Below are 23963 nucleotides of genomic sequence, written 5' to 3' on the forward strand. Positions count from 1 at the left end.
AAGGTCTCACCATGCCCAGTGCTTTCTCAAAGTGTCAGATAGATGGAGAAAATGAGAAGACAGTAAACTAGGTAAAAGTAAAGGAAACAGCAATGTGTTCCTTCAAAGTATACCATGCTAAACAGCAACTTAAGACTACAAAAAAATTCCAGTTGCTAAAAACTCCACCAATTTTAGGCATTCTTTACCAACTGACCACAAAGAAATAAAAAACAAAACAAAACAAAATCAAAATTAATCCTTAGCAATAGGGAGCAATAGCATTCATATCATTGGCATTGTTTGTTAGCGTTGTTACTGCAGGACATGTTTGGTATAACGACATACAAGTCTTGAAACAAATTTCCCAGCAGTAGTATCCTTGTATAGACTGAATAAAGGTTATTTTCAACAGGGAGGTATCTTATAAGAAAAAACAGTAGGGGAGACCATAGAAGTGAGAGGATCCTATGGAGCTTTTTGTATTTAACAACAATCAATGGGTTTTATGGAAAATCATTGAGCAAAATGTGAGCTGCAAGCACACTACCCCATACTGATGTCATTTATAACCTTAGTCTTTAACTGCAGGAAAAGTACACTTCCATTCTATGGGGAATACATTAAAAGTATAAAGAGCAGATAAAAAGACAGAGCATTTCATGGATCACCAAGAACAAAATCCACTTAAATAAGCTTAGAGTTGGTTTCTTGGCTTTCACTGATGGAGGACTATAAGGCATTGCCCAAGAGGAAAAAGCTGTTACCTAAGTGTGTTTGTTACCTCATGCATAAACATAGGATTACTGTAATAGACATACATGCATATAAGGTGTTTGCTTCTACTTTAACTCTGTCAAGACTGTATTATTATTTCTTATGATTAGGACAAATTTCTGCTTTGCATACATGGGTTTGTCTTAGTTTTTTTCAGTAAATATTTGGGTGGTAAAAGATGAATAGCTGCTGGTTTGCAAGATAGCAGGAAAGCTATTTTTTCCCCTTCTGTGTTGCCTAGGTAAATCATCATTAACATCCTCTATGTGAAGTGCTAACCACAGTAATACAGGTTTAACTTAGCAGGGATGCAGCCATGAAATATTTGTTCAGTAACCCTATCTGTAGAAAATGGCACAGTATGAAGAGGGTCAGCTGGTGCTTATTGAGCATCAGCAGGATCTCCAACTCATCTATGGAATTAAGTCTCTATGCCAGGAACATTGTTTCTCACTTGTTTAGAAAATGAGGGAAAAAAGTGACCAAAATCACTCTAAATAGACACAGTAAGAACAATTTATATGTCAGATAACAACATTTAAATATCAGGTTAAATAATACACTCTAACGTTATGAGACTCAAACACAAGCATGCTCCTCACAATAAGCTGGATCATTATTAAGGACAAAGAAAGAAGAGGAGCTATGATGTAACTTGTTACCTGCAGATGGCAGACTGGCTATAGGCTGGGCCTTCGGTGGCGCTCAGGGCTTGGCCAACTTGAGTCTGTGTCAGGCCAAGGGACAGGCGCCGGATTTTAAAAGCTTTGGCAAATTCTCGTATTTCTTCCAGATTTACCCCATCCACTTCTCCAGTGGCTGTCTGAGGATCTGTTGAGATATTTTTTAATCATGTCAGTTCTTTGCATCACATATCAGTGGGACAGGCTTACAGCCATTTTCATTGCCAAAACTTTCAAGTTCAATTTTTTTAATACTATCCCTTTCTCTTCTTCCCCAAACAGAAGCAGACTTGCCTTGTCAGGTGTGTTCAGATTGCTAAGATGCCGACTGGGCTGCAGTTGTCTGCAGGTGGAAGACTTCCAAAGATATGCCTTTGCTGAACTCCTGACAAAGGCCAGCTCACCTTTGAGGGAGAGTATGCCTGGATTCCTTGCTACCACTTATGCCTTGCAAAGTCTTCTCTGGACTGAGGAGTCACATTCCCCGTTTTCCCTTTTTATCACATAGCTTGATGGCTGGTGTTAGTAAATTTAGTTCCAGTCTGTGGGGAGGGCTATATATACTATGAGCTGCTTGGATTTTTAACTTGAAATCAAGTCTTTGTAGTTTATCTAAAGTTAATGCCAAATAAGAAGATTCACAACTATTTCTTCCCTTTTACACAATACCCAACCTAAACTGCTGCATGAATGTCCAAAATAACCCAGCAAGTGAACAAGTCTAAAATAATTCTGCCTTGAAAACCTCCCTAATTTATTAATTGTCTTTTAAAATATGCCCTTCTGAGAAGCAGCCTTTCAAGCATTTTTTTCTGCCTCCCATCAGGTTGATAATCAAGGAGCAGCAACACTGGTTTTGGATGGTAATGCTGCACAGTTTTTTCACTTTTACATTAGCCCCTCAGAAGATAATGCTTATGATGCTGTGAGAATAAATATGTCCTTCCTTTCTATAGCAGTTTACTGACACAGAAGCCTTTGTCCCTGAAAGGGCACATAATAAAGCATGTCTACCACAGAAAAGCTCCTTTGGAGCTGGATAACTCGGTCAATTTAGGACTTATCAAGGGAAATGACACAACAGCTGGAGAATGGAACTTCCACCCCCCACCCCCTCCCAAGCTACTGATCCCTGACTAAATGAAAGTGTTTGCCAAGTCAGAGACAGCATGGGACTGGGATGGTAGAAGATTTCAAAGTGTTGTGCAATCCTGCATGTAGTGAAGCCATTCTCCCAGTGAGACATCTCTATTGTTCTCCACCTCATTCCTCAGACTCCGAGGTGAAAAGTTTGCAGTACAATAACCCCTCAATTTCTGTAAATGCAAGCAGTTGTCCAAGGACAGTGCTAGACTACATTACCATTCTGAACCTTTTATGAGAATGGCTCCTGCTAGTATGGCTCTATTGAGGGCTTATCAGCATTGCAGTAGCAAAGCTTTTATTTTCAGGGGTTTATAAACCTGGTGTAAAATTTCCTAGTGATGGAAACATCCTATGAAAAATCCTTTTGTCCAGTAATAGACAGAGGGAAAAGGGTTTTCTGGCATATAAATTTACTCTGTTGCTTGAGTGTAAGAAGCACAAATGGCAAAAATCTTTTTAAAATTCTGTGCAACCAGGGACCACATGAACTATGCATACAGATAAACATGCACATAGGCCGAGCCTTGTTTCAACGATACTCCACACTCAGAATCATCTCTGCTCTTCTCACTGCTGTACTAGTGGTCACCTGCACACCCATGCACTCAGTCAGTACAAAGCTAGGGTGCATATTGTTTGATTTAGGAGTAAATGCTGCGACAGTGGCCACTGAAGTTTATAAAGTAATTGCATGGAATTTTTTTAATATATTATAAAGAAGCATGGAATTTTCCTGCTTACACCATCTCGTCTACCTAGCATATCAGTTCTGAATTTCAGAGACACAGAATGGAGCTGCAGACTTATCTGACTTTAGGTCTCTATACTAAATATCATAAATGATACTGGCCTCAAAAACTCCCCTGAGCAAAGTACACTAAAATGGTGACTTTCCTCACCTCTTTCCTTCTGTTAATTTAAGGCCTCTGACTAAGGCTGTTAGGAATGTAAAAAAGGACAATTCAGGTGTTGCCAGAGAACTTCCAAAGTAGCAAACTATGGCACCTGTAATCCTCCCCAACTCCTGTTAGAAATAAAAAGGGAAGTGAGAAAATGAATTGTAGAGAAATTATAGAGAAATTATAGAGAAATTCTGCCAAGTTCTGCTGCATCTAGAATGATCTGGCATTGTTGCAACAGTGAGCATCATGGAAAGACTGTTCCTGCCTGCGGCACTTGGATGAGGGTAGTATTAGGCTGAGCTCTCCTTGAGATGAGAAAAAATCTGTGATGCCCTTCAGTAATATGGGAGTAGAATATAGTATACAGTGGAATATCTGTTGAGAAAAAGGCTTCATTCTTTCATAGCATCTTTGGCAACAGGAAAGTACTAACAGATGGACTGAAACACTGAAATGTTTTATCTTGAACTCTAGGGAAAATAGCATTTGTGTGAAATTGGAACCACTTCTACTTTGGGCGTGATTCAAAGCCCTTTGAAATCCATGGATCTTGTCTTCTGTCATCTCCCTAAAACACAAATAGAGCTAGGAAGATCATTCTATTGGCACCATCATTTGTCTGTTTTACACTATTGCATTTAACTGCCATCAATACAGTCTTAGACTGTGTGGTCTAAATATGCATATTCATAAACATATTCAAGGAGATTATAGACTTTGTTTTAACATGTTCTGAGCTTTCAAAACAGTTGAACATATAGCGCCCTTCACATTTTAGGAAGAGTAGCTTATTGAAGAGAGTAAATAAACTGGCTCTTTTCCAATTATGTGGATATCCCAGGGAAGGCTGCCCAGTGACAACAGGTAAATAGAGAATGCCAAACCCATTGAGTGTTTGGGATCTACAGTAATGGATTTCAAGACTCCCATGTTTACATTATTGCCTGAGAAAACAGTGGCTGCCTATGAAACTACTGGGTGCTGGAGAAAGGTCACAAGGTTGTCTTGGACCATTTCAGAGGATATGGGTGCATATAACAAAAAGGAAGACAGCTAAAATTCCACCAGCCATCCTGGTGGATGGGGAAGACAGATGAGCAGTATGGAAGAAATTAAATTCACAGGCTCTCCTGCACAGAAATCTGTTTTTCCTGCTGAAGGGAATACTTCTCCCACCTTTGAATTCTTCTGAAAATCCTGCATGAGTTTGTTGTTGAGTGAAAATATGCTGTGACTTTAATAGTTTGGGGAAAGAGCTGCTACAGAGAAATCAGTGCACCCTTAAGGAGAAACCAAATTTCTGTTGCACAGAGTTCTGCCATGGGAGGGATTACAGGGGGATGATTTCCCCAGTCAGAGAGGAGGAGAAATAGCTGGCTGAGGAGGTCCAATGGAAAGTAAATTGGATAAGAAAGGCAGGACAAAACATTGATAATGGAAAATGGAGTAGAGCTCAGGGGGAAAAAAAGAATAATAATTTGTTTATGGGAGGCATTTTAATTTCACAGTAACAGATGACAGTAAAATGAATTTGGGAGGAAGAAAGGAACTTCATGGAAACACAAGTCTCAGAGCACAAGGGGAAACCAGTGATTTCCACAAAGAGAACATATGGTGGAAAAGTTAAAGAAATGAGCAGAGGGATGCATTTCAGAAGAGGAAAATGAAATGGAAAAAAGGGAGGAATAAAGATATAGAATTGAATGAAGAGAAAATAAAGAAGACAAAAGAGAATACAAATAGGATTAGACAACACAAAGCAATCATACAGAAGGGACAGAAAGAGTAGAGATGAATCTTGCAGTCCTTGCTTAGACAGAACTTATTTTAAAATATTTTTTTATTTGGAAATAACTGTTATGCTTTGTCTCCAAAATAATTATCACTTGTTGCCAGTTAAGGATGAAGGGGTGATGATGAGAGAAAAGGGAAAAGCTATGAAGAAGACAACAACATAAAGGGAAAAAAAGGGACAAGAAATAAAAAAAGAAAGAGAAATTAAAAACAAAAGGTAAGGACACTTCTTTGAAATTAAGGAACCTTAAAGAAAAAAAAAAGCAAAATCATACAGAAAATATTACTAGAATGAAAAGTAAAAGTAATAAACCAAAGGAACATGGAACACTATAGTTAATAGAGTTCTTATGAATTTCTCCTTGTACTTCAATAATTTCTCTGATGTGAAGCAACATCTTGTGAAAGAGTTACTCTCTTTGCAGTCAGTGTGCAGAAGCTTGCTCCAAATAATTATTTGCTGAAGTTTGGATGCTCTATGCAATTCGATTCACAGAACAAGTGGCTAAATGTGACTAGTTTTACATGAACTTTGCTATATTTAGCAATTATTTCTGGAATACAGCAAACCTCTGCCAAGGTACTCAGCTCCAGGACCTCTGCCAGAGGTCTGGACTACAGTTTCATAAGGAATTAGGAAAAGAGAGCAATATTCCTACCTCAGGAGGAATATAGAAATCAAAATTCAATTCAGGAGGCCACAAGTTGTTTCTTGCTGCCCTCATGAGTAATGACTTCTCTCAGAAACACTGACCCATTGCCTGTCTCATCCCACTAAAAGACTTTAAATAGACTTTCAGACACTGAATTTCAATTGTAAGCCTTTCATACAAAGCTTTGCAGCCAGCGTGGGAGCTGGGAGTCTAAGAAGGCCACAGGCATGACAGAGAGGTGGTCCTGCCTTTCAGTAATCTGCATCTGGAAACTGAACAGATTCTGTAAAGAAGTGAAACAAGGATGACTTTCTATCTACATTCAGATGTACAGCCACGGTTTTATGTAAATGGCTTTTCAGTCACATGAAACAATTTTCAAACTCATGAAGGTCATTTAATACTATTTGTCCAAACAGTATCAATCACTGGTTTATCACTGTGAAAGAAAAGCTGTAAAGGATCCCATCTGATTTTTCATGTTTCATTACACAGATGGTTTGATCTTTCCTTACTGAACTGACCATATTCTCCACTTTCTTGTAGGCTCTTTCCACATTATACTAGAAGAGAATAGGTAGCTCTCTTGTGCCCTGTAACACCATCCCTGATGTGGCAGCTCAAGCAGGCTTAGGCATGAAGTGCTAGCTCCAGTTTGTGGTGGCTACATGCTCTCAGGAGTATGCTGGACAGCCTTTAGGGATAATTGAGATTCTATCTGTGTAAGGTTACTATGTAAATGGCAGAAGCGAGTTGATCTGCCCCTTATGCTATTCATTCTTTTAGTCTTGAACAGCAGAGACTGAATGAAGCTGGAAGCATAAACTCAAAACAGCTCCGCAAGTTTTTTATTTATGTTAACGTGGAGTTTTTTTCAGGAGATCCCTATCAGTAATATTTTCTTTTGGAAAATTTGAGTTCCAAGTGCAACTCCTTCAACAATCAGTCTAATTGTATGAAAAGTTTCCTATGCCTGTGGCTCTTTTTGATAGACCACAGTAAAGACATGAAGACTGACTTGATGCTCTTCTTTGTGATCACTTTTCACTGTCTTCTGATGGCTGCTAGGGAAGGTGGAGTGGCATCAGCAGGATTTGGATGCAGAGGGGGCAAAAATTAACCTTTAGTCTAAAGAAAAAAATAATGTGGAAGAAAAAAAATTGACTTGAAGATTATTGAAGAGCAGGGATTAGAATTTGGACTGGAGGGAGAAAGGGCCTGACTGTGCTGAGTACTACTCACTGTGATAGAGGAAAAGAGAAAAGGAAAAAGAGGTGGCACTAGTGATAAAACAATATAAAGGAGGACAGAAACTACCTAATAAAAAGGTTGGTAAAAGGGTACAGATACAGTCTGGAGACAGTGACTGAGTGGGAAATGAAAGGGAAGAGAAGTTGGGACTGTGAGGAAAGGACTGCAGGGAGAAAACTAGAAGAACAATAGCATGGAGGCAAAGGGAGAGTAGGTTGTGTGGAGAACAGTGTAAAGAATTAATGAGACTAGAACAAGACAAGTAGTGGATGGACTCAAGCCTGAGAGGATCAAGTAAAAGTTCTATGTTCATTAATGTATCTCCCAGTTGTGCCCAAATTGATATTCTTGTGCCTCATACTCTACTCTCAGCCAAATCCATAAGCACAGCATGCTTATTTCAGAGCTGAACCAACAAGATGATAACAGAACTATCAGCTTTTCCATTCATTCAACACATCTCCTATTTCCAACTATGAACATAAAGATTATGTCACCATATGACTGATTTATGTTACTATTCTGCTTTTGAAACAACCTTGAAATTTATCTATGCAAAAAATGAAGCTAAAAGAATGTCCTTAGAGCTGCACAAATTAACACTCAGAAGTTACAAAGTGCTGGAGTTACAGGAGTCCACAACACAATGAACCATAGTCTTTGAGCCCTGGATTATCAGTTCTTTTTCATGTGCCTCGTTCAGTGCACAGGATGAACTGTCCTTCATTACAGATGAACTGATTGATGTATTGCCTTTTTACTTGTTCAGTGTGTGGCCCCAGACCTCTATTAAAGCTCTTCACTAAAGACATCTCCTCTTGAGCTCTTCTGGTTTCTTTAAAATCTTAATTTATTTTCTTGTGTTTCTACAAGGTGAGGGTCTTCCCCTTCTCATTCACAGAGAAGTGGACAGATATTGAGAGAAGAAGCAGTTTTGGCTACCCAGACTAGGTCAAGTAGGAAATGATTTTTTAGACTGTCTGTAAATGGTTCTTGATACAGGATGAAAGTGCACTTAAAATTGCAACTATGAGTACCGGGTTCTTCTGTAAATTAAAGTCCGGAGTCTCAAGCTGGATATTGAGGGAACACTTGTGAAAAATCTCTTTTAAGTGATTTGCCTGCCTTGCACTGGAATTACACAGCAGACAGAAGGCTTCAGCTCCTCAGTCCTCTATTGCCTCAGGCAAGACCATCCTTCACTCCTCTATAGCTTCCTACCTCAAATGTTATGCAAACTGAGGAACAGATTAGTGAATCAGGTAAACCCTGGGACAAAAGCCCACCTGTTGTGTTAGTAATTCTGATACATCCCTAGGACAATTCTACTCGGAATGCACTGAAAGAAGGATGAGAAAAAAAAAAGATGGTTGCATGATTTTAATCACAACAATATATTGTTATAATTAAATACATATTCTAAGAGGAATTGCCTACAGTTGAACAAACAGCTGTTTTTCAAGTATTTTCTAACTTTGGATGGATTTATCCTGTAATCTTAAGAGGGCTTCTTCCATGTTGCATTTATTTTAAATAAGAATGTCCAAAAGAGGAGCTATTCTAGACTAGCTATTGAAAAATAACTCTGCATCAGCTATTTTACTCAATTTGCCCACATGGACTAGAGGTAAATTCAATGTATTTGTAGTGTAAAACCTCTTCTTTGTCTTCCTTCTACAAGCATGTCTATGTGAGAAAATTTACTAGTGACAATGCAATAGCATTATAATTATATCTGTATCTATATGCAGATATTTTCATTCCAGAACAAAAGTATTCCCACTGGGAGTTACATCAGCATAATTTTACCACTATAGCTCTACTAGTAATTTCCCCATGTAAATGATCTCTGAAATAATCCAACCATGATTTTTTCACATCTTCCCTTGCATAACAGTTTCTCCAAGCCCTTCATAAGCTTGTATCAGTCACATATTTTTCACTACCAATATGGCACAAGCTATAGTGTTTGATTACTTAGAATATGTACATGGAGTATCATAGAACAAGGTCATACAATCAATTGGATTTTTGCAGAAACTGTTAGTGCTTCTTATGCATACTGTCAACCTGTGGTTTTTGCTATGTAAAGACCAAGTTAATGCTGATAGGTAATAGCAAAGACTCTCAACAGTGCAATCTGGAAGAAAGTGCTGTTCAGGTCAGCTGTTCTAATTCTAACACTGGAACTCAGTTATTTCACTGCAGTGTGCTTCTCCCTTCTCCCCAGTGTGTTCCAGTTTGTTCTTGTTTAAGTGTTGAGAGCTTTTTCTGGCAAGAAAATCTCTCACTCTGGATTTGTGCACTATTAGGGTTTGTAAAATGGTTTGCTATATCAACCAAGCAAAGAAACAAGCAGCTTAACCAAAAGTAGGAGTACCTGTTTGCCAACCAAATTCTGAGAAATGTATTTCATTATATTGACTGATTCAAAAGCTTCTAACTTCCAAAAAACATAAACTACTTTTCAGTTATAACAATTGTCCTCATGAGTCAATTAATGGCTACTACCATTTTTATGACCATTTTCAACACTGATTAAATTTCTCAAGGCATGTTTACCTTAAGCCCCATCCATGCTAACACTTAGTAATTCTCACTGGTGAGAGTCGACTATTTTGCAATATACAATCTACTATATTCAAAAAAACCAAAAGGAGGGAAAGCAGATTCGAAAACTCAGCAGTGAGGAGAACAAACAGAAGGGAGAATTCAGGAGAGCCAGGGAGCAATACTTACTGCTGACTAACTGGCCAACACTCAAAGCTGAAGAGGAGGAGGATGAGGAGGAAGAAGAGGAAGCCTGACGCACTGGGCTTTGAGACATAGATGCTTGACTGTGAGCCAAATGCAGGAGATTGGATTGTGAAGCTGCTTGTCCCACTTGCGTCTGGGAAGGCTGATGGAGCTACATGTTAAAATGTAAAAATAGGTATTTAGAAAGTGAAGCAATAATAGGAAACTTGCAATGCACCATCTCACCCATCTACTTCTGGGGAACAAATCACATAGGAACATTAAACACCATGGGCTTTATCCAAGTGACAATGTTGCAGGAGAAATCTGAGCTGCTTAGAATATTTTCTAATTAGAAGGTAAATACTTTTTTTGTAATGGGTGATAAGAGACCTATGACATTACATAAGGATTCTGATTTATTAAATACATATCCTTACCTGTTTTCTGACTCATGAAACCAAACTTTTATTCCCTACATGGATTCTTATAGAAATCAGGATTGTTTCACAGAGGTCCTTTCATATTACAGGACCAGGGCCAAGAAGAATGGGAATGGGAAAGAGAATATAAACTGAGCAAAAATCCCTTTCCTACAGGAATCAGTGATTTGTTTTATGACATCATAGCTGCCAAACAAACAAAAATCATGGGAACAGATAAGTTGTCTTTGACTAAAACACACACAAAAATTTCTGAGCTCTATCCACATCAAGACTACATCCAGTATGACATATGTGAAAAGTTTAGTAAGTGTGGTAGATGCAAATGATACATGAATTGACTTTCTAAATTTTTTAAACAAATATTACAAGACTGTAGTCTTTGTTTGTTTACTAGGGGAATACAGCAATCCATTCTGCCTATAATATATTTTCATGTGGCATTGAAATCTAGGAACATTCTCTGGTACTGATTTTCACATAAAACTCTCAGAAAATTTGAAGGGCAGTCTCTCTACAAAATGAAGGCACACAATGGACTTTACAGTTTTCAATTGAATTCTAGTAGTCCAGTACAATCTTTTCAGAGCATAAGAATACCGTAATACAGGTCTGATACACTCTAGTGACTGCTGCTTATTATACCTTTATTTTATGTTATTCTTGATATTGATCAAAAAAGATCATAAAAATATTCTAAAAAGGCTTCACTTCACTGCAGCTGTTATCTGCATTTTCTACAAGGAAAAAGATAAAGGCCTATGTGGCCTTGCTTGAAGTCAGTAATTAAAATCTATTTCTTGAATGCTAAGGAGTATGAGGTTTTCTCTTTTGATATCTAACTGAAAAAATGACTTTAGAAAAGGAGCTACATTCATTAGTGACACTCAAATTATATGTATTATCCTCCCAGCACACATAGAAATGTCTGATGCTAAGTAGACAACAAATTGTATAAAACTGTAGATAAAGGTATCTGTTCACATTCAAGATGACACTTTCTGTGGAATATATATGAACTATTTTAATGACAATATTCCTGTTAGAGTCTGTTAAGAATGGAAAAACTTCAATCTCTTTTTCCACCTTCTACATGGAATAATATAACAGAAAATGAAGGAAGAAACTTTGATTTAACCTTTAATAAATATTAAAGTTATATAATTCAGTATAATTATTTTTTACTTATAATTTATATAATTAAGTCTAATTATTTATCTGGCCAGTTTTAGTGTATTCTGACTTCCTTGTGGATTAATAAAAAAGGCATTTTGTTATATGTAGGATTTTTTTTCTCAAGTACATTAACAAAATATAACTGGAACTTTATCAAGGGGATAACAGTTGAGAAGCTGATTAAAAGGCTTCCAGTTTTCAGACTCATGCAAGGAGTAAGCATCTTAAAAAATTCTCTAACAGCTGGATTTTATCTACAGAGAATTCCCAACTCAGATAGTACTTTTATAATATCTTCTCTTAAGGAAACATACCACTCTAAGGGCTGGCCTCTTTTGAACACTGAAGAAGTGGACTGTCTGCCCATGCATTATATCCACATCACATCCAGACTGCAGCTTTCAGAAACAGGCAGGTGTTTGGTGTCTGGGTCTGTTGTCTGAGGGAATCTCTGGCAAAACTAAAGATTTCAGCACAGGCAAAGGAAGATAAGTACTGTATTTAGATGAGTTAGATGCTTTCACACTATGTGGAACAGTCTAAAAGATGTTAGTGCTTATCTGTGAGGACACAAGAACAAATGCAGCAGCTACCTTTAAAGAGAAAGATCTGCAAAATTATAGGCCAGTCAACTAAGTTTCAACCACAGTAAACTACTGAAGAAAATAATCAAACAATTTGTAAGCACTTGCAAGAAAACAAGGTAGCAACAGACAACTTGGATTGCAGAAACAAACTGTGTCAAACCAATCTGATCTCCCTCTAAGACAGGGTAATTGGCTTTGTGGACCAGGAAAAAGCAGTAGGTGGTTTGACTTTACAAGTGTCTTGATACTCCCTCATGTGACATTCTTTATAATCTAAGGAAGCATAGTTTAGGTGAAATTGCTGCAGATTGAATGCCAAAATATTTGGAAAGCAAAACTGAGGATGAAGTAAGTATCTGTGGAGAAAAAAATGGGTATGCATGGTGCTTCACAGAAGTCTGTCCTCATTCAACACTACTCAATATTTTCTTAATGACCTGGACGACGGAGCAGAGAACACCTTTATTAAATTTACATGTTGATGACATGCTGGGAGGAAATTTTGACAGGCTGGATTAAAGATTAGGAATCAAAATGTTTCTGTGCTTTGAACATACTGGCTGCAAACTTCTGGTGTTGCAAAAGTGAAGTAAAGGCAGGTCCCATACCAAGACATGTTAGTGGGAGTGATGTCTGCAGTGCATGTGAAATGCATCTTTTCTACTGAGCCCTGGAAAGACCTCTGCAGAGGAGGATGCCATGTCCACAGCTAGGTGCTAGACTGCATTAAAATCTAAACCAACTAGAGTTAAATAATTAGAATGGCTAAAGGCCTGGGAGTTAACTGAGGCTTATGAAGGCACCTGTAATGAACTGGTCATGTTTAATCTAAAGGAGGGAAGACCAAGTGGGATATGATGCCTGCTTTGAATATAGCTAATGAAAAGAGGACATAATTATTCTGTCCTTTATTCATTTTATAATGGGCCTAGTTATTTGGAAGGTTCAAATTAGATGTTGGGAAAAGCTATCTAACATGGTAGTGAAACACTGGCATAGATTATTGGTGGAATCTGTGCGTTTCTATGAATGTAGTTAGGACCAAATTAACTAAAAACTGGAATAGTTACTCCAGGTTGGACTGGATAATCTCTTGAACCATGATCTTCCACCCATAATTTTTTTTTATTCTACACCATTTCCCATCTATTTCTCAGGGAGAAAGCAAATCCAACAATTTCCAGCTATGTTACAACATAGTCACTGAACAGTTCAACTACTGAGCACCTCCACAGTGAAACTGAAGCCTCCAGGAAGCTCTAGAATGAGAGGGCACTCTGCATTTTTCAGCTCTGCATGAAAGGCATGCACAAAGTCAGAGTCACTATGTAGCATGTGCATAATATGATGGCTGAGTCTAGAAAGTGTTTGAGTCTCTGCACATGTTTTGTACTATGCATATATTTTTAAAGTAACTGGAATACTCAGAAGCTTGGCAACTTTCTTGTTAAAGGTCCAGAAATATTTAAACAAATGTAAGAAATTCTCATAATTAAGTTGGGCATAAAGGAATATGGCTAGTGAAGTTTGGATTAATAGTTACCTTAAGTAAGGTAACAGCAATATATAAGGGATATTTAGAGGTTGGATTCTAACACACTGCTTGTGAGGGAGAAGTGAGCAATGGGGTCGAAGAGGCTGAAGAATCACCTTAAGACCTGACCAAAGACTGAGGGAGGATTCCATCTTTAACTCCCTACATTATTTCCAGCATACCCTCTGCTTTACAGTAGATTATGTTAAGCTGTAAATGTCCTGCTTAAAAAACAGTGATTGTTATCTATGGCATGAAATTGCATCAAAATACTCTCTATTTTCATCCAGTATAATTTCCACTCCAGAACTAGCCTTAAGGAGAGACAACGATTAGATTATGAATTAGATTCTAGATGACAGAATCAATTTGTAATTGCAATAGCTGGCTTTTCTCAATTTTGGACACGTATGTATGATATGAATTATATTTATGACTGTTGTGCATTTTCCATCCAAAGACAGAAGGAGGCACAGAAATTACAGAAACACTTGCTGTAAGTGCCTTTCTTTGTAAGTGGATATAGGAGACTTGCCAGAATGATGACTGTATGGAACTGTGATCTGTATCTGGCAGGAATATGTGTATGCACACTACAGCTAGTGGGATGAAGTGAATATGAGAAGGGAAAAGTGCTTCATAATACTTTATAAGAATAAACTGAAAACTGCGAAGGGCCTTATTTGTATTTCTTTTATACAAGCTTTACATATTGCTTTCAACAGTGAAGTTAGTATTGACTGATAAATGCAGAGGTAAAGAATTAGTTAGGCCTGTAAGACTGAATTTTGTTCTTAAATTATCTAGGATATCCCTATGCTTGGGATGGTTGACTGGAGTTCTGAGTTAAAGGGCTTATGAGATCAGGGATGTTGTTTTCTGCATCCAGAAAGCTGCATAAAAGTGATAGGGTAACAAGGTATTTAGCATAAAATAAGGAAAGATAAAGAAACTAAGTGGAAATCTAGAAAATTTTTGATGGAACATTGCCCTGTATCAGAACAGAGTTGCTACTTGGTTTTACGGAGAGTCTGGACAAACAGCAAGGGTGAAATATGGACTTAATGGAAAGCAGAAGAAAATAAAGAACTTAAATTTCAGTAAGGAAAGCTAGGGTCAGGCATCAAGAAGACATTTAGAGCACTAAGTAGAGGTGCCTAGATTGCCTAGGGAGCCTCCATCACTGAAGATTTTAAAGAACAAGCTAGACGAACATCTGTCAAGAATGATACAGGGACAACTGATCCTGCCTAGTGGGCGGAGACAAAGTACATGACCTCTTCATGTCCTTTCAAGTGCTATTTTTCTATGATTCTTGAAAAGGGAATCTAAGAGATAAGGAAACACAACAAATTAGAGAAGACACAGGCGAAATAGACAGCTATTAGAAGAAGGGCAGAAGAAATGAAACTGAGTGGTACAAAGAGCAAGAAATACATCTTAAGTAATCCCCTTTATGTTAATGATTTTCAATTTTTTCTGATGGGAAATGTGGACATTAACTCTTGCAAAGACTAAAGTCCATGGAAGGTTTGAAAAACAAGTATCTTGATATAAAAAAGACATTCCAAAACACTTCAAAATTGCAGGATAATGCCTTATAGTAGTAGTAGTTTAGGTGTTTCATGCTTCTATTTTCTTGTAAATGGAGTCCTCTGCTCTGTAAACATTTCCTAAAATACATTTGATTTTGAGAAAGAGTAATGGCATGCTGAGGACACTGCATGATTCAAGAGCACAATGGCAGATGAAGTCTGTTTTTAAACAGACTGCATGAGCAGGCATGGGCTTCAAAGGTGTTTCCTTAAATCTTCTAGCAATTGGAAAGAACAAGTTAATACACATGTCCCCATCCTTCATGCCAAATCCCTTTCACAGTCAGCTGTGCCAGAGTATGTTACAAATACTGTACCCCCTCACCCTAATTTAGGTTACTCAAATAAATTCAAGTAACTGCGTATATGAAACTGAATACGAAAGATACTTGATACCTAATAAGCATCCTCTCTCCCAGTATAGTACAATATAGTATAAAAGGTGTTTGTACATACTGCTTAGACTGACAAAATAGCTACATTTGGAAACTAATATAGAAAATATCCTTAGGTTCACCCTGGCTGTGTACATACTCCGCCCAAAATGAAGACTGTTCTGGACATAACTGGGGGCAGGACTTTGACATCATCTGCTGAAGTTCTTTCAAAGCCTTTCTATTGAATCACAACTACAAAGCACACTGTAATTGAAAGTCTTTCAAATTGTTAAATGAGTTTGGGAATATAGCTGGACTTGTGTAAAAGATTTAATTTTATATGCAAATGAGGTGCATAAATAGTTTTTTATCCCATCAGGAAGTATATAATGTCAATATAACAACAATATTATTGAAAATACACTAAGCACTGATTATAAATTACTTATCACTTAATAATGTTAATTAATAATGTGAATATTACAATAGTATTATTTATAATAACGGTTTTAAATGTGCAAGTGCATAATTCAAAGGTAACCCTCCTTTTCCTACAGTGAACAGCACTGCATGCTTTCTGTGCCTCAGTTGCTTAGAATGACAGCTAATGTAGTGACATCATACTATTCCCAATGGTTTGGTGCAGTTATATCAATTGTTTTTGAGATATCCTTCTCCTACAAGTGCTGATGCCACAAAGAAAACTGGTCAGGAAAAGATGGAAGCTACAAGTCAATGTCATGCCGTGGCATGGAAAGTCTGATATAGTCCCTTGTAGTAGTAAGTAGTCTAGTAATCTTGACTTTCAAAATTCTAGCAATTTATCCATAGATGAAATAGAGTTATGCAATGATGATGGTAAAGGAAAAGAGAAAGAAGCAAGAAAAATTGTCACCCTCATCACTGAAAGTCATATAAGAAGCAAAAGAAAAGCAAAATTGAATTGAGACAACACAGTTTAGTGACTATATTGAAACAGAGAAAAAAGAGTGCATTTCTCATAAAACAAGACAGCATCAAAGCTATAGGAGCATTGCAGAGAGGAAATGATTGAGAGCTGGTTAGATTTAAACAGGAGAGAATAACAAGGGATTGCATGGAGTTGTGATAACAGGATGATAGGGAGTTTGTGGCAGGTTGAGACTGCAGAAAGGGAACATCTAACGTGAAATTTGGCAAGCAGATGTACAAGAATCACCACAGACCCATCTGAGAGGCATCTATGTCTTTTCAACAGTTAATCTGGAGCATGATGGCCAATGACAACAAAGATGGGGAACTGAAAATGTAGGAAAATACTACCTACTAGCTCATTTTACTGTGTTAGAATTGGCAGAAGCCCAAAGCTGGTTGTGCTGTAAGACACGATGAAGTATGAAAAATTCTGTCAGGCATTGTGGATACAACAAGACTGAGGACAACTGGGACTACAGTCCTGATTTAATGAATCTAGTATGTAGAAAGAAAGAGCCAGGAAAAAGTGAGATGGGAACCCACTTTATGTGGTACACCAGAGAACAACAGAATGTCCAGAAGTTGCTTCTGTATGGGAAAGAAAATAGTTATGAAAACATCAATTATTAAGAAAGCTGTTTAGGAAATTCATAAGCAAGAATGTGTTTGAACCCCAATGATCATTAGCAGCTGGATTTTTCTCAGTCAATTTTGCTTACCATAGAATTATTTGAAAATCTTCAAATAGCTACCCTAGCCCTCTCTCATGTCAATGGTAACAATGGATATCCTAAGATACCTATTAGAGATCCAACCTATCCAAAAACTTCTCTATTTTGGTATCTTGAGTTTTCCACTGGACATGCATATGTCTTCCTTGTCTATGTCTATGCAGGAAATCCAGTTAACTAGCTTACACCAGATACCTAACTCCTTATGACTAAGTTAAGCAAGGTGCACACTTTCCTAAATTTTATAAGATGGCAGTTCATGCTTCAAGTTCAGCTGTGCTGGTGTTAAGGTTTTGTTGTTAGTGATATGAAAGAACACCTTGAAACAAATTTCTCAAATCTGATAACGAATGACAATGCAAACAAATTTTTACAACAAATTCATCTTTTCTCATAAACAATGCACCCTTAGCCATGCAACCTATATTTTGACAAAATTCCTCTTGAGAAGCATGGAGGACGTACAGAAATTAAACTTATCAGATAGTCTTCTATTATGGGACATGAAGAGCTTATAAAGCAAGAAGCATAAAATTAGAGAATTTTATTATTTCTTTTTCAAGAAAGAAGACTACAAGTAGAAAACAATGGATTTACACCAAATTTTTGAAATATTTTAGCAGCCAGCAAGGAAATATGGTGAATAATGGTAAAGTGGTATCTGCAGGAAGAACACATGAATTTCTTCAGTTAGTACAGAATACCATGAAAAACTTACAAATCCTGTTTGGAGCATGCCAGGAGAGCATTTTTGACAGGTAGGGGATCAGTGCAAAGTGATTCGCATCAAAAGGAACCATTTTAGTGATACACATGAAAATAATCAGGGAAGCAAAGATATATAATGATGGATACATCTGCTCATTAAGTAAAACTGTTCCATGAACAGAGATAGAAAAAAGCAAGAAGTAAGGCTGTACTGAGATAACGAAAGAAAATAATGCTGAAAATAATATCATGTTATGTAAAACAGGGATGCATCCTCCCTGTGACCATGGCATTCAGTTCTGATCAAAAAATCTTGAAGAGTGTGGAAATGGCTAAGCAAAAATTATTAAAGGGAAAAAACCCCTTGTTTATGAACAGAGATAAAAAGGATACTGAATAAAACAGGAGTGCAAGCAACTGCCTGCTTTAGAAAGCCATTGCAATTTCTAGGAGAATTCTTGGTGCTCCTTAGATTAGCAAAATGTTGGAAATAGTAAAATATCTGAAGTTTTACCTACTTGGTGTAATTTGAAGAGGAACGATACCTACTGTGGGTAGTTTAAAGAACATAAATCAAACCCATCTATTTATACTTAAATACAGAAAGAATAGGACTACATCAGACTTGCTAGTGTACATTGAAAAGCAACCTATTTACAGTGCAGAAAAAGAAGCACAGCTTTACACTGCATGTGAGTATTCTATGAACTCATTTCCATTAGGAGACATTCTGGTTTTAGTCTGTCAAGTCTGAAAAAGTTGTATGAATAAATAACACATATAGTCTACCTAAGTAAAGCTGACTAACAATATCTGAGGCATTTAAGTCTTCAGTCATCAGGGAAAAGGTAAGTACTAGCATGCATTACTTAGCAACTGGAACAGTTTACAAAGGCTCAATTATTGTGACTCAGCTAACAAGCTGCAGCTCAGTACCATTGCTCTTTTTCTCCTTCAGTATCTAAGATTCCATGGAAGTGACAAGTTGAAAGCTAAACTAGGACTATCTGTAACTAGAACATTTTTACTACATTATTTATTTCCTGCATTTATTTCTTCAAGACATGCTAAAAACTTTCCCCAAACTTGTGTTGTAATCTTTCCCCCTGCTGAAGCTTCCTTCATCAAGTTAGAAGACACCAAATACTGTGTGACACCATTTTCAAAAATATTTTGAATTCCTGCTGAGCCCTCTGATTTGAAGCACTCATTGAGTTCTTTTGAAAATGATATTTTAAACCTTATGACTTAATATGCTGTCATTGGCCAAACACTACAGTTAGTCTAAATCTCTACACAGGCAAAAAAATGAACCCAGGATCTCCTTAAACTTCGAGCAAATCTATTCACTTTCCAAATGATACAACAGTTTGTATAGTACCAGCTCAATTGTTTTTCACTGTCCATCAGCATTATTTCTATGAGGATTCTAGCTCTCATGCACCTTTTGTGCTATCACTGAAATTCATGACAATTTTCTCTGACTTCTTTCAGTAAAACCAGAAGAGCCAGTAGAGGGAGCACAAATACATTGAAATAATTTTCTGTGGTTCCTATAAAAACAATAACCTAAACCGATATATTTTTTCATATAGTATTTACACTACATTGTTTTCCCTCCCTGATCAAAAATACTGTCTTGATTAGACTTCAAGAAAAGCTGATTCAAGGTTAGGAGAATGTGTTGTTTGGTGGCCCTTCTTGCAACCCCTGGCACCTCAGGACTCCATGTGAAAAAGAGGCAGGGGCTGAACCCTGTGAAAACAGTATTGGCAAAATAATGTTTTCTACCTCCATAGCACTGCTGGGCAGATCAGCTTAATGGGGATCATCTTTGGCTCTGGAACATAATCTGATCTCTGCTGACTGATATTTTTGCCAGCTGATCCCTGCACATGAGCACACAGGTTGGGCAAACAAGTACAGTACAGTATGATGTGGCTAAACAGCGCTCTCTGCTTTGCACCCCTGCTCATTCAGGAAGCTTCAGCTTTCACAGTTCATCCCTTTATGTGAGCCCAGTGCCACGAGCTGTGCAGAAAATGTTACACCTCTGTATCCTCTCTGCCCACTGACACTACTGGCAGACATTGCCTGGAGAAAGTTGCTTTGCTGCAGAACTCAGAAGGTGAGTTGCCCTGCATGTGAGAATGTCTCAGGCAATAATACACATCCTTTATCCTCCTATTTACACTTAAATTTCATAAGTCTCAAATGGTATCTCAGGATTGCTATGATTTTTGAGTGCTTCCCCCATAACAGAGGAAAAGATCTAATCCCTTCAGGGGACTGGCTCAAAAACACCCATCCCACGCATCCCCAGGAAACCAAATGTGAACTGCTGAGTTTCATATTTCATTGTCAGGCTTTCCTGTGGTGGAGAACATGGAGCCTGCCCTCAGATCCATTCAGCTTTGTTTGAAACCATGTTTATGTAACCATTGCAAAAGCATTTGCCAGTAGTGCAAGTACACTCCCCTTAAAGAAAACAGAGTTAGATAAATGATAAGTGCTTTGAAAAATGCCCATGCTACATACTACAGAGGATAGGATGGGGAAAAAGCAGGTAACCAATGGGATGTAAAATGTTTTCAGAACAAACAAAAAAGTGACGTTAGAGATCCATAGGTTCTCTACTCCTAAATTTGGAAAAAAAAAAAGAAAAGAATAAATCATCAGTTTGGAATTCAGGTGGCCTGGGATACTCAGCAGCATACAAGAAGCTGCTCCCTGTGCCTAGAGGTGTCAGCAGGAATGGCAAACAAACACGACCAGCAGTAGGAATGCTAAGCGGAATATTTAAGTGAGGGACATTTTTGTAAGTACCTCTTTGGTAATCACATTTGATGTGTTTTCTGTCCTCAATTTCCCCTCTTTCTGAGATAAAAGATAGGACTACAATTCCTTGCTCTACAGATGTAGGCAAAACTAATGGATTTGACTCTAGAGTGCTATAAGAAGAGCTACAGAAGTGTTTTTGGACTTCAGTGTGGTCACTGGATCCATCCTTAAGTCTGTCAACTACCTGCAACCTTACACTGAGTAATAATTTCTACAGAATACTTTCTGTCTATGCAATTATACATAACTATATCTGATTTTACAGTGAGGAAATCTAATAAGATTTTATATTTTCCCTTGTTTTCCCTGCATGTTCCAAATAACTTCAAGCCCCAATCTACTAGGTCACCACTAACTAAGGAACTGAACTTTATAGGCCAGATGAGCCAGATGGATCTCCTCTGTCTCATATTCCTACTGCCTTTTCATTGCAGAAAACATCTCAGTTGGTCCTATACTGACCTTGAAAAGAAAAGAAAAAGAATAAATAGATAATTCTTGAATGTATAAATAAATTATATAATAGGACATTATTAATTACTACATATACAGTATGCAGTAATGCACTATGCAGGACAGAATTAATTTTTTTTATTAAAGATGTTAAAGAAGTGGGAGTTTTTAGAGAGGCCATGAGAGTGTCCATGAGGAGCAGAAAATTTGTGTGTGTCTGTTTTGATAATCATTCAGGCGACAGACAATTTACCTGCTGGCCTGGTTTGAGCGGCGATAGTGTTATTCCCTGGGTATTGATCACTGGGAGTATCTGGTTGCCGATGACAGTGGCGATGATCTGACCCTGGGCATTGGTCAATAACTGTGGAGTTATCGGTTGCACCTGAAGTCCCTGAGCTCCACCTGCCGCCTGGCTGGACGGGACTGGATTAGGCATCAGTGGGATTGTTCCAATAATCTGGAAGAAACAACACAGGGAGAATGTACGCATGCCACATATACTTGCCACACGTAATTCCTTATATTCTTCATGTTGAATCAAACTCAGGTGATAAAAGCACAGAGAGACTGGTAAGACAGGCTGAGGGTGGGAAACAGTCATTCCTTCACTGGGGTGATGAGGACTTTCCAATTCATTTGTCACATCACATATCACCTATACATTTTACCACTGTCCACTGTCACCTGCAGCAAATCTGCTGTGGTTTAAGAGTGTATAAAACAAATTGTGGGCCACACTCTGGGCCTTGGATTATGGTTTCTTTCCACTATTAATTTTAACACAGAGTGAGATAGATAAAAGTATCAGTCTTTTTGTCTTGCTTTCTACATCATCCATTTAATGGGTTACTAGTGGGGCTTATGTAATTTTACTTGATTTTCCAATACCTGGCACTCTAGATGACCACCTTTTACTCCCATGTGATCTAAGGAAGACACAAAGGGATACTGGTACCTTTCACGGCATGCCTTATTAAGATACGTTCATAAAAATGCAGCTGGTTTTGGATGACAGCTATGAAGTACAACACAACAGGAGGGCTGATGTTAGATAAAATATATTAGCTAACATTTCTGGGGCAAGTAGTTGCAGAAAGAGACACTTGTGACATCTCAGACTTGAGAATACAGTGATTTCCTAAAATGTGAATGTGCCTGTAAAAGTAATATTAGGATGAGATGTCAAACAGATGTCGTAAGAAAGCTTGTCAGTCAATAAGCTGCTAGGCTGGAAAAAGTTATGCTGTTGCAAGATTCTTTTTACAGGTATTAGAGAATCTGAAATGAACTTCTGATGAAACTTGGGCATAAACCCAAACTTTTTCTTTTATTTTCCAAACAGCAACCTACGAAGCTGGAGTCATAGGATTGTTGGAACAGGAAAAATAAAAAAAAGCACATCACATCTCTATTTCCTTCATCTTCTCCTCTTTCTTAATCGTAGCCTCGCTGAAAACACCTACTCCATCCTAAGACTTCCAGTCTGCCCTTTACAGAAAACTGGCTTCTTCCTCTTTATCCTCAGCATTCACAACACTACGTTGTCCATTTTGACTCCCACTAGTACAATTCCATTTTTTTCCTCAGTGGAGATAAAAATATTGTAATTTTCCACAGTCTGTCTGCTGGTTCTCATTCCACTTGGGAGCTTAGTTATCTTTTTAGATCTCTTTGTTTCTGACAAATTTTATAGAAATTAATCAGCTGATTCACAAACCGTTAAGTAGGTATGGAGAGCTGAATGGATGGAAAGAGAAAGAGATGTATACATAGCACTAGACACTTAGAGAAGCTTTCTCATGAAAATAGGCTGAAGTATTCCTAATGAAACTCAAAAGCAAGTTTATTTCCCAAACAAATGTATAAAACAAAACATATAACATTCTTACTAATTTCAACAATTAATTTATATATTATATTAATGGAACCCATCCAATACAGTGTAAAATTAGGTCTAAAATAACTGTTTAGTGAAAACATCAGTTAGCTTTTTGGGCAGACCACTAAGTTGCTTTATGAGAGTACAAAAGTAAACACCACTGAATCTCTTGCTGTGGATATAAAATGAATACAGGTGTGAAATGCATGGTAAAGAGTAACAAAGATATGTGAAGACCTCTGCCTACTGAAATCACCAGAGGTGACATACAACAACCCCAAAAAATCCATTCTTAAAAAAGCACCATGCAAAGATATCCAAGTAATTCAGGCATAGCTGGAGGGACAGGTGGCTGTCATCACTCTCTCCCATTATTAGGCTAAGATATGACTCCACTGAGTGACAGGCTCCTAATGAGTGACTGTTCCTTCAGCAGTCACACCCAGTGATGTGCCTCTAGGTAGGCTCAACCATGAAGTACCAGGTGACAACCTACACTGACACCTGGAGCAAGAAGAGTGCACTGTTGGCTATGGCAGCTCAGGAAACAAGCAGTAGTTGTCATCAATTTACCAAACTTGCCCAGTTAGAAGGCCTTAGCATGGGAAGACCAGAAAACCATAAAGTAAAGCAGGGCAGCTCTCCTGTGGGAGAATCTGATAAAATGGCAAGCCCAGCTACTAAGCTGTATTGTAAGAGCTGCATATATCAAGACTGTTGAAAAGACTGTAAAGATACAATTTAAGTTCTTAATGCATTGC

At 37.7% G+C, this 23963-nt stretch overlaps 1 protein-coding gene across 1 annotated transcript in view; it reads right to left on the reverse strand.

The window, feature by feature from the left end:
• The window catches only part of POU6F2 (POU class 6 homeobox 2), a 308911-nt gene that overhangs the window by 2651 nt on the left and 282297 nt on the right, over window positions 1–23963 (reverse strand). Inside the window, exons 7-9 of the mRNA XM_054644613.2 lie at window positions 21574–21780; window positions 9925–10093; window positions 1419–1587 (exon numbers count right to left, since the gene is read on the reverse strand). Of these exons, the coding sequence (XP_054500588.1) occupies window positions 1419–1587; window positions 9925–10093; window positions 21574–21780 (545 nt within the window). The remainder of the gene's footprint in view (window positions 1–1418; window positions 1588–9924; window positions 10094–21573; window positions 21781–23963) is intronic.

Source organism: Agelaius phoeniceus, chromosome 1 (genome assembly GCF_051311805.1).
Source record: "Agelaius phoeniceus isolate bAgePho1 chromosome 1, bAgePho1.hap1, whole genome shotgun sequence".
NCBI lineage: Eukaryota > Metazoa > Chordata > Aves > Passeriformes > Icteridae > Agelaius > Agelaius phoeniceus.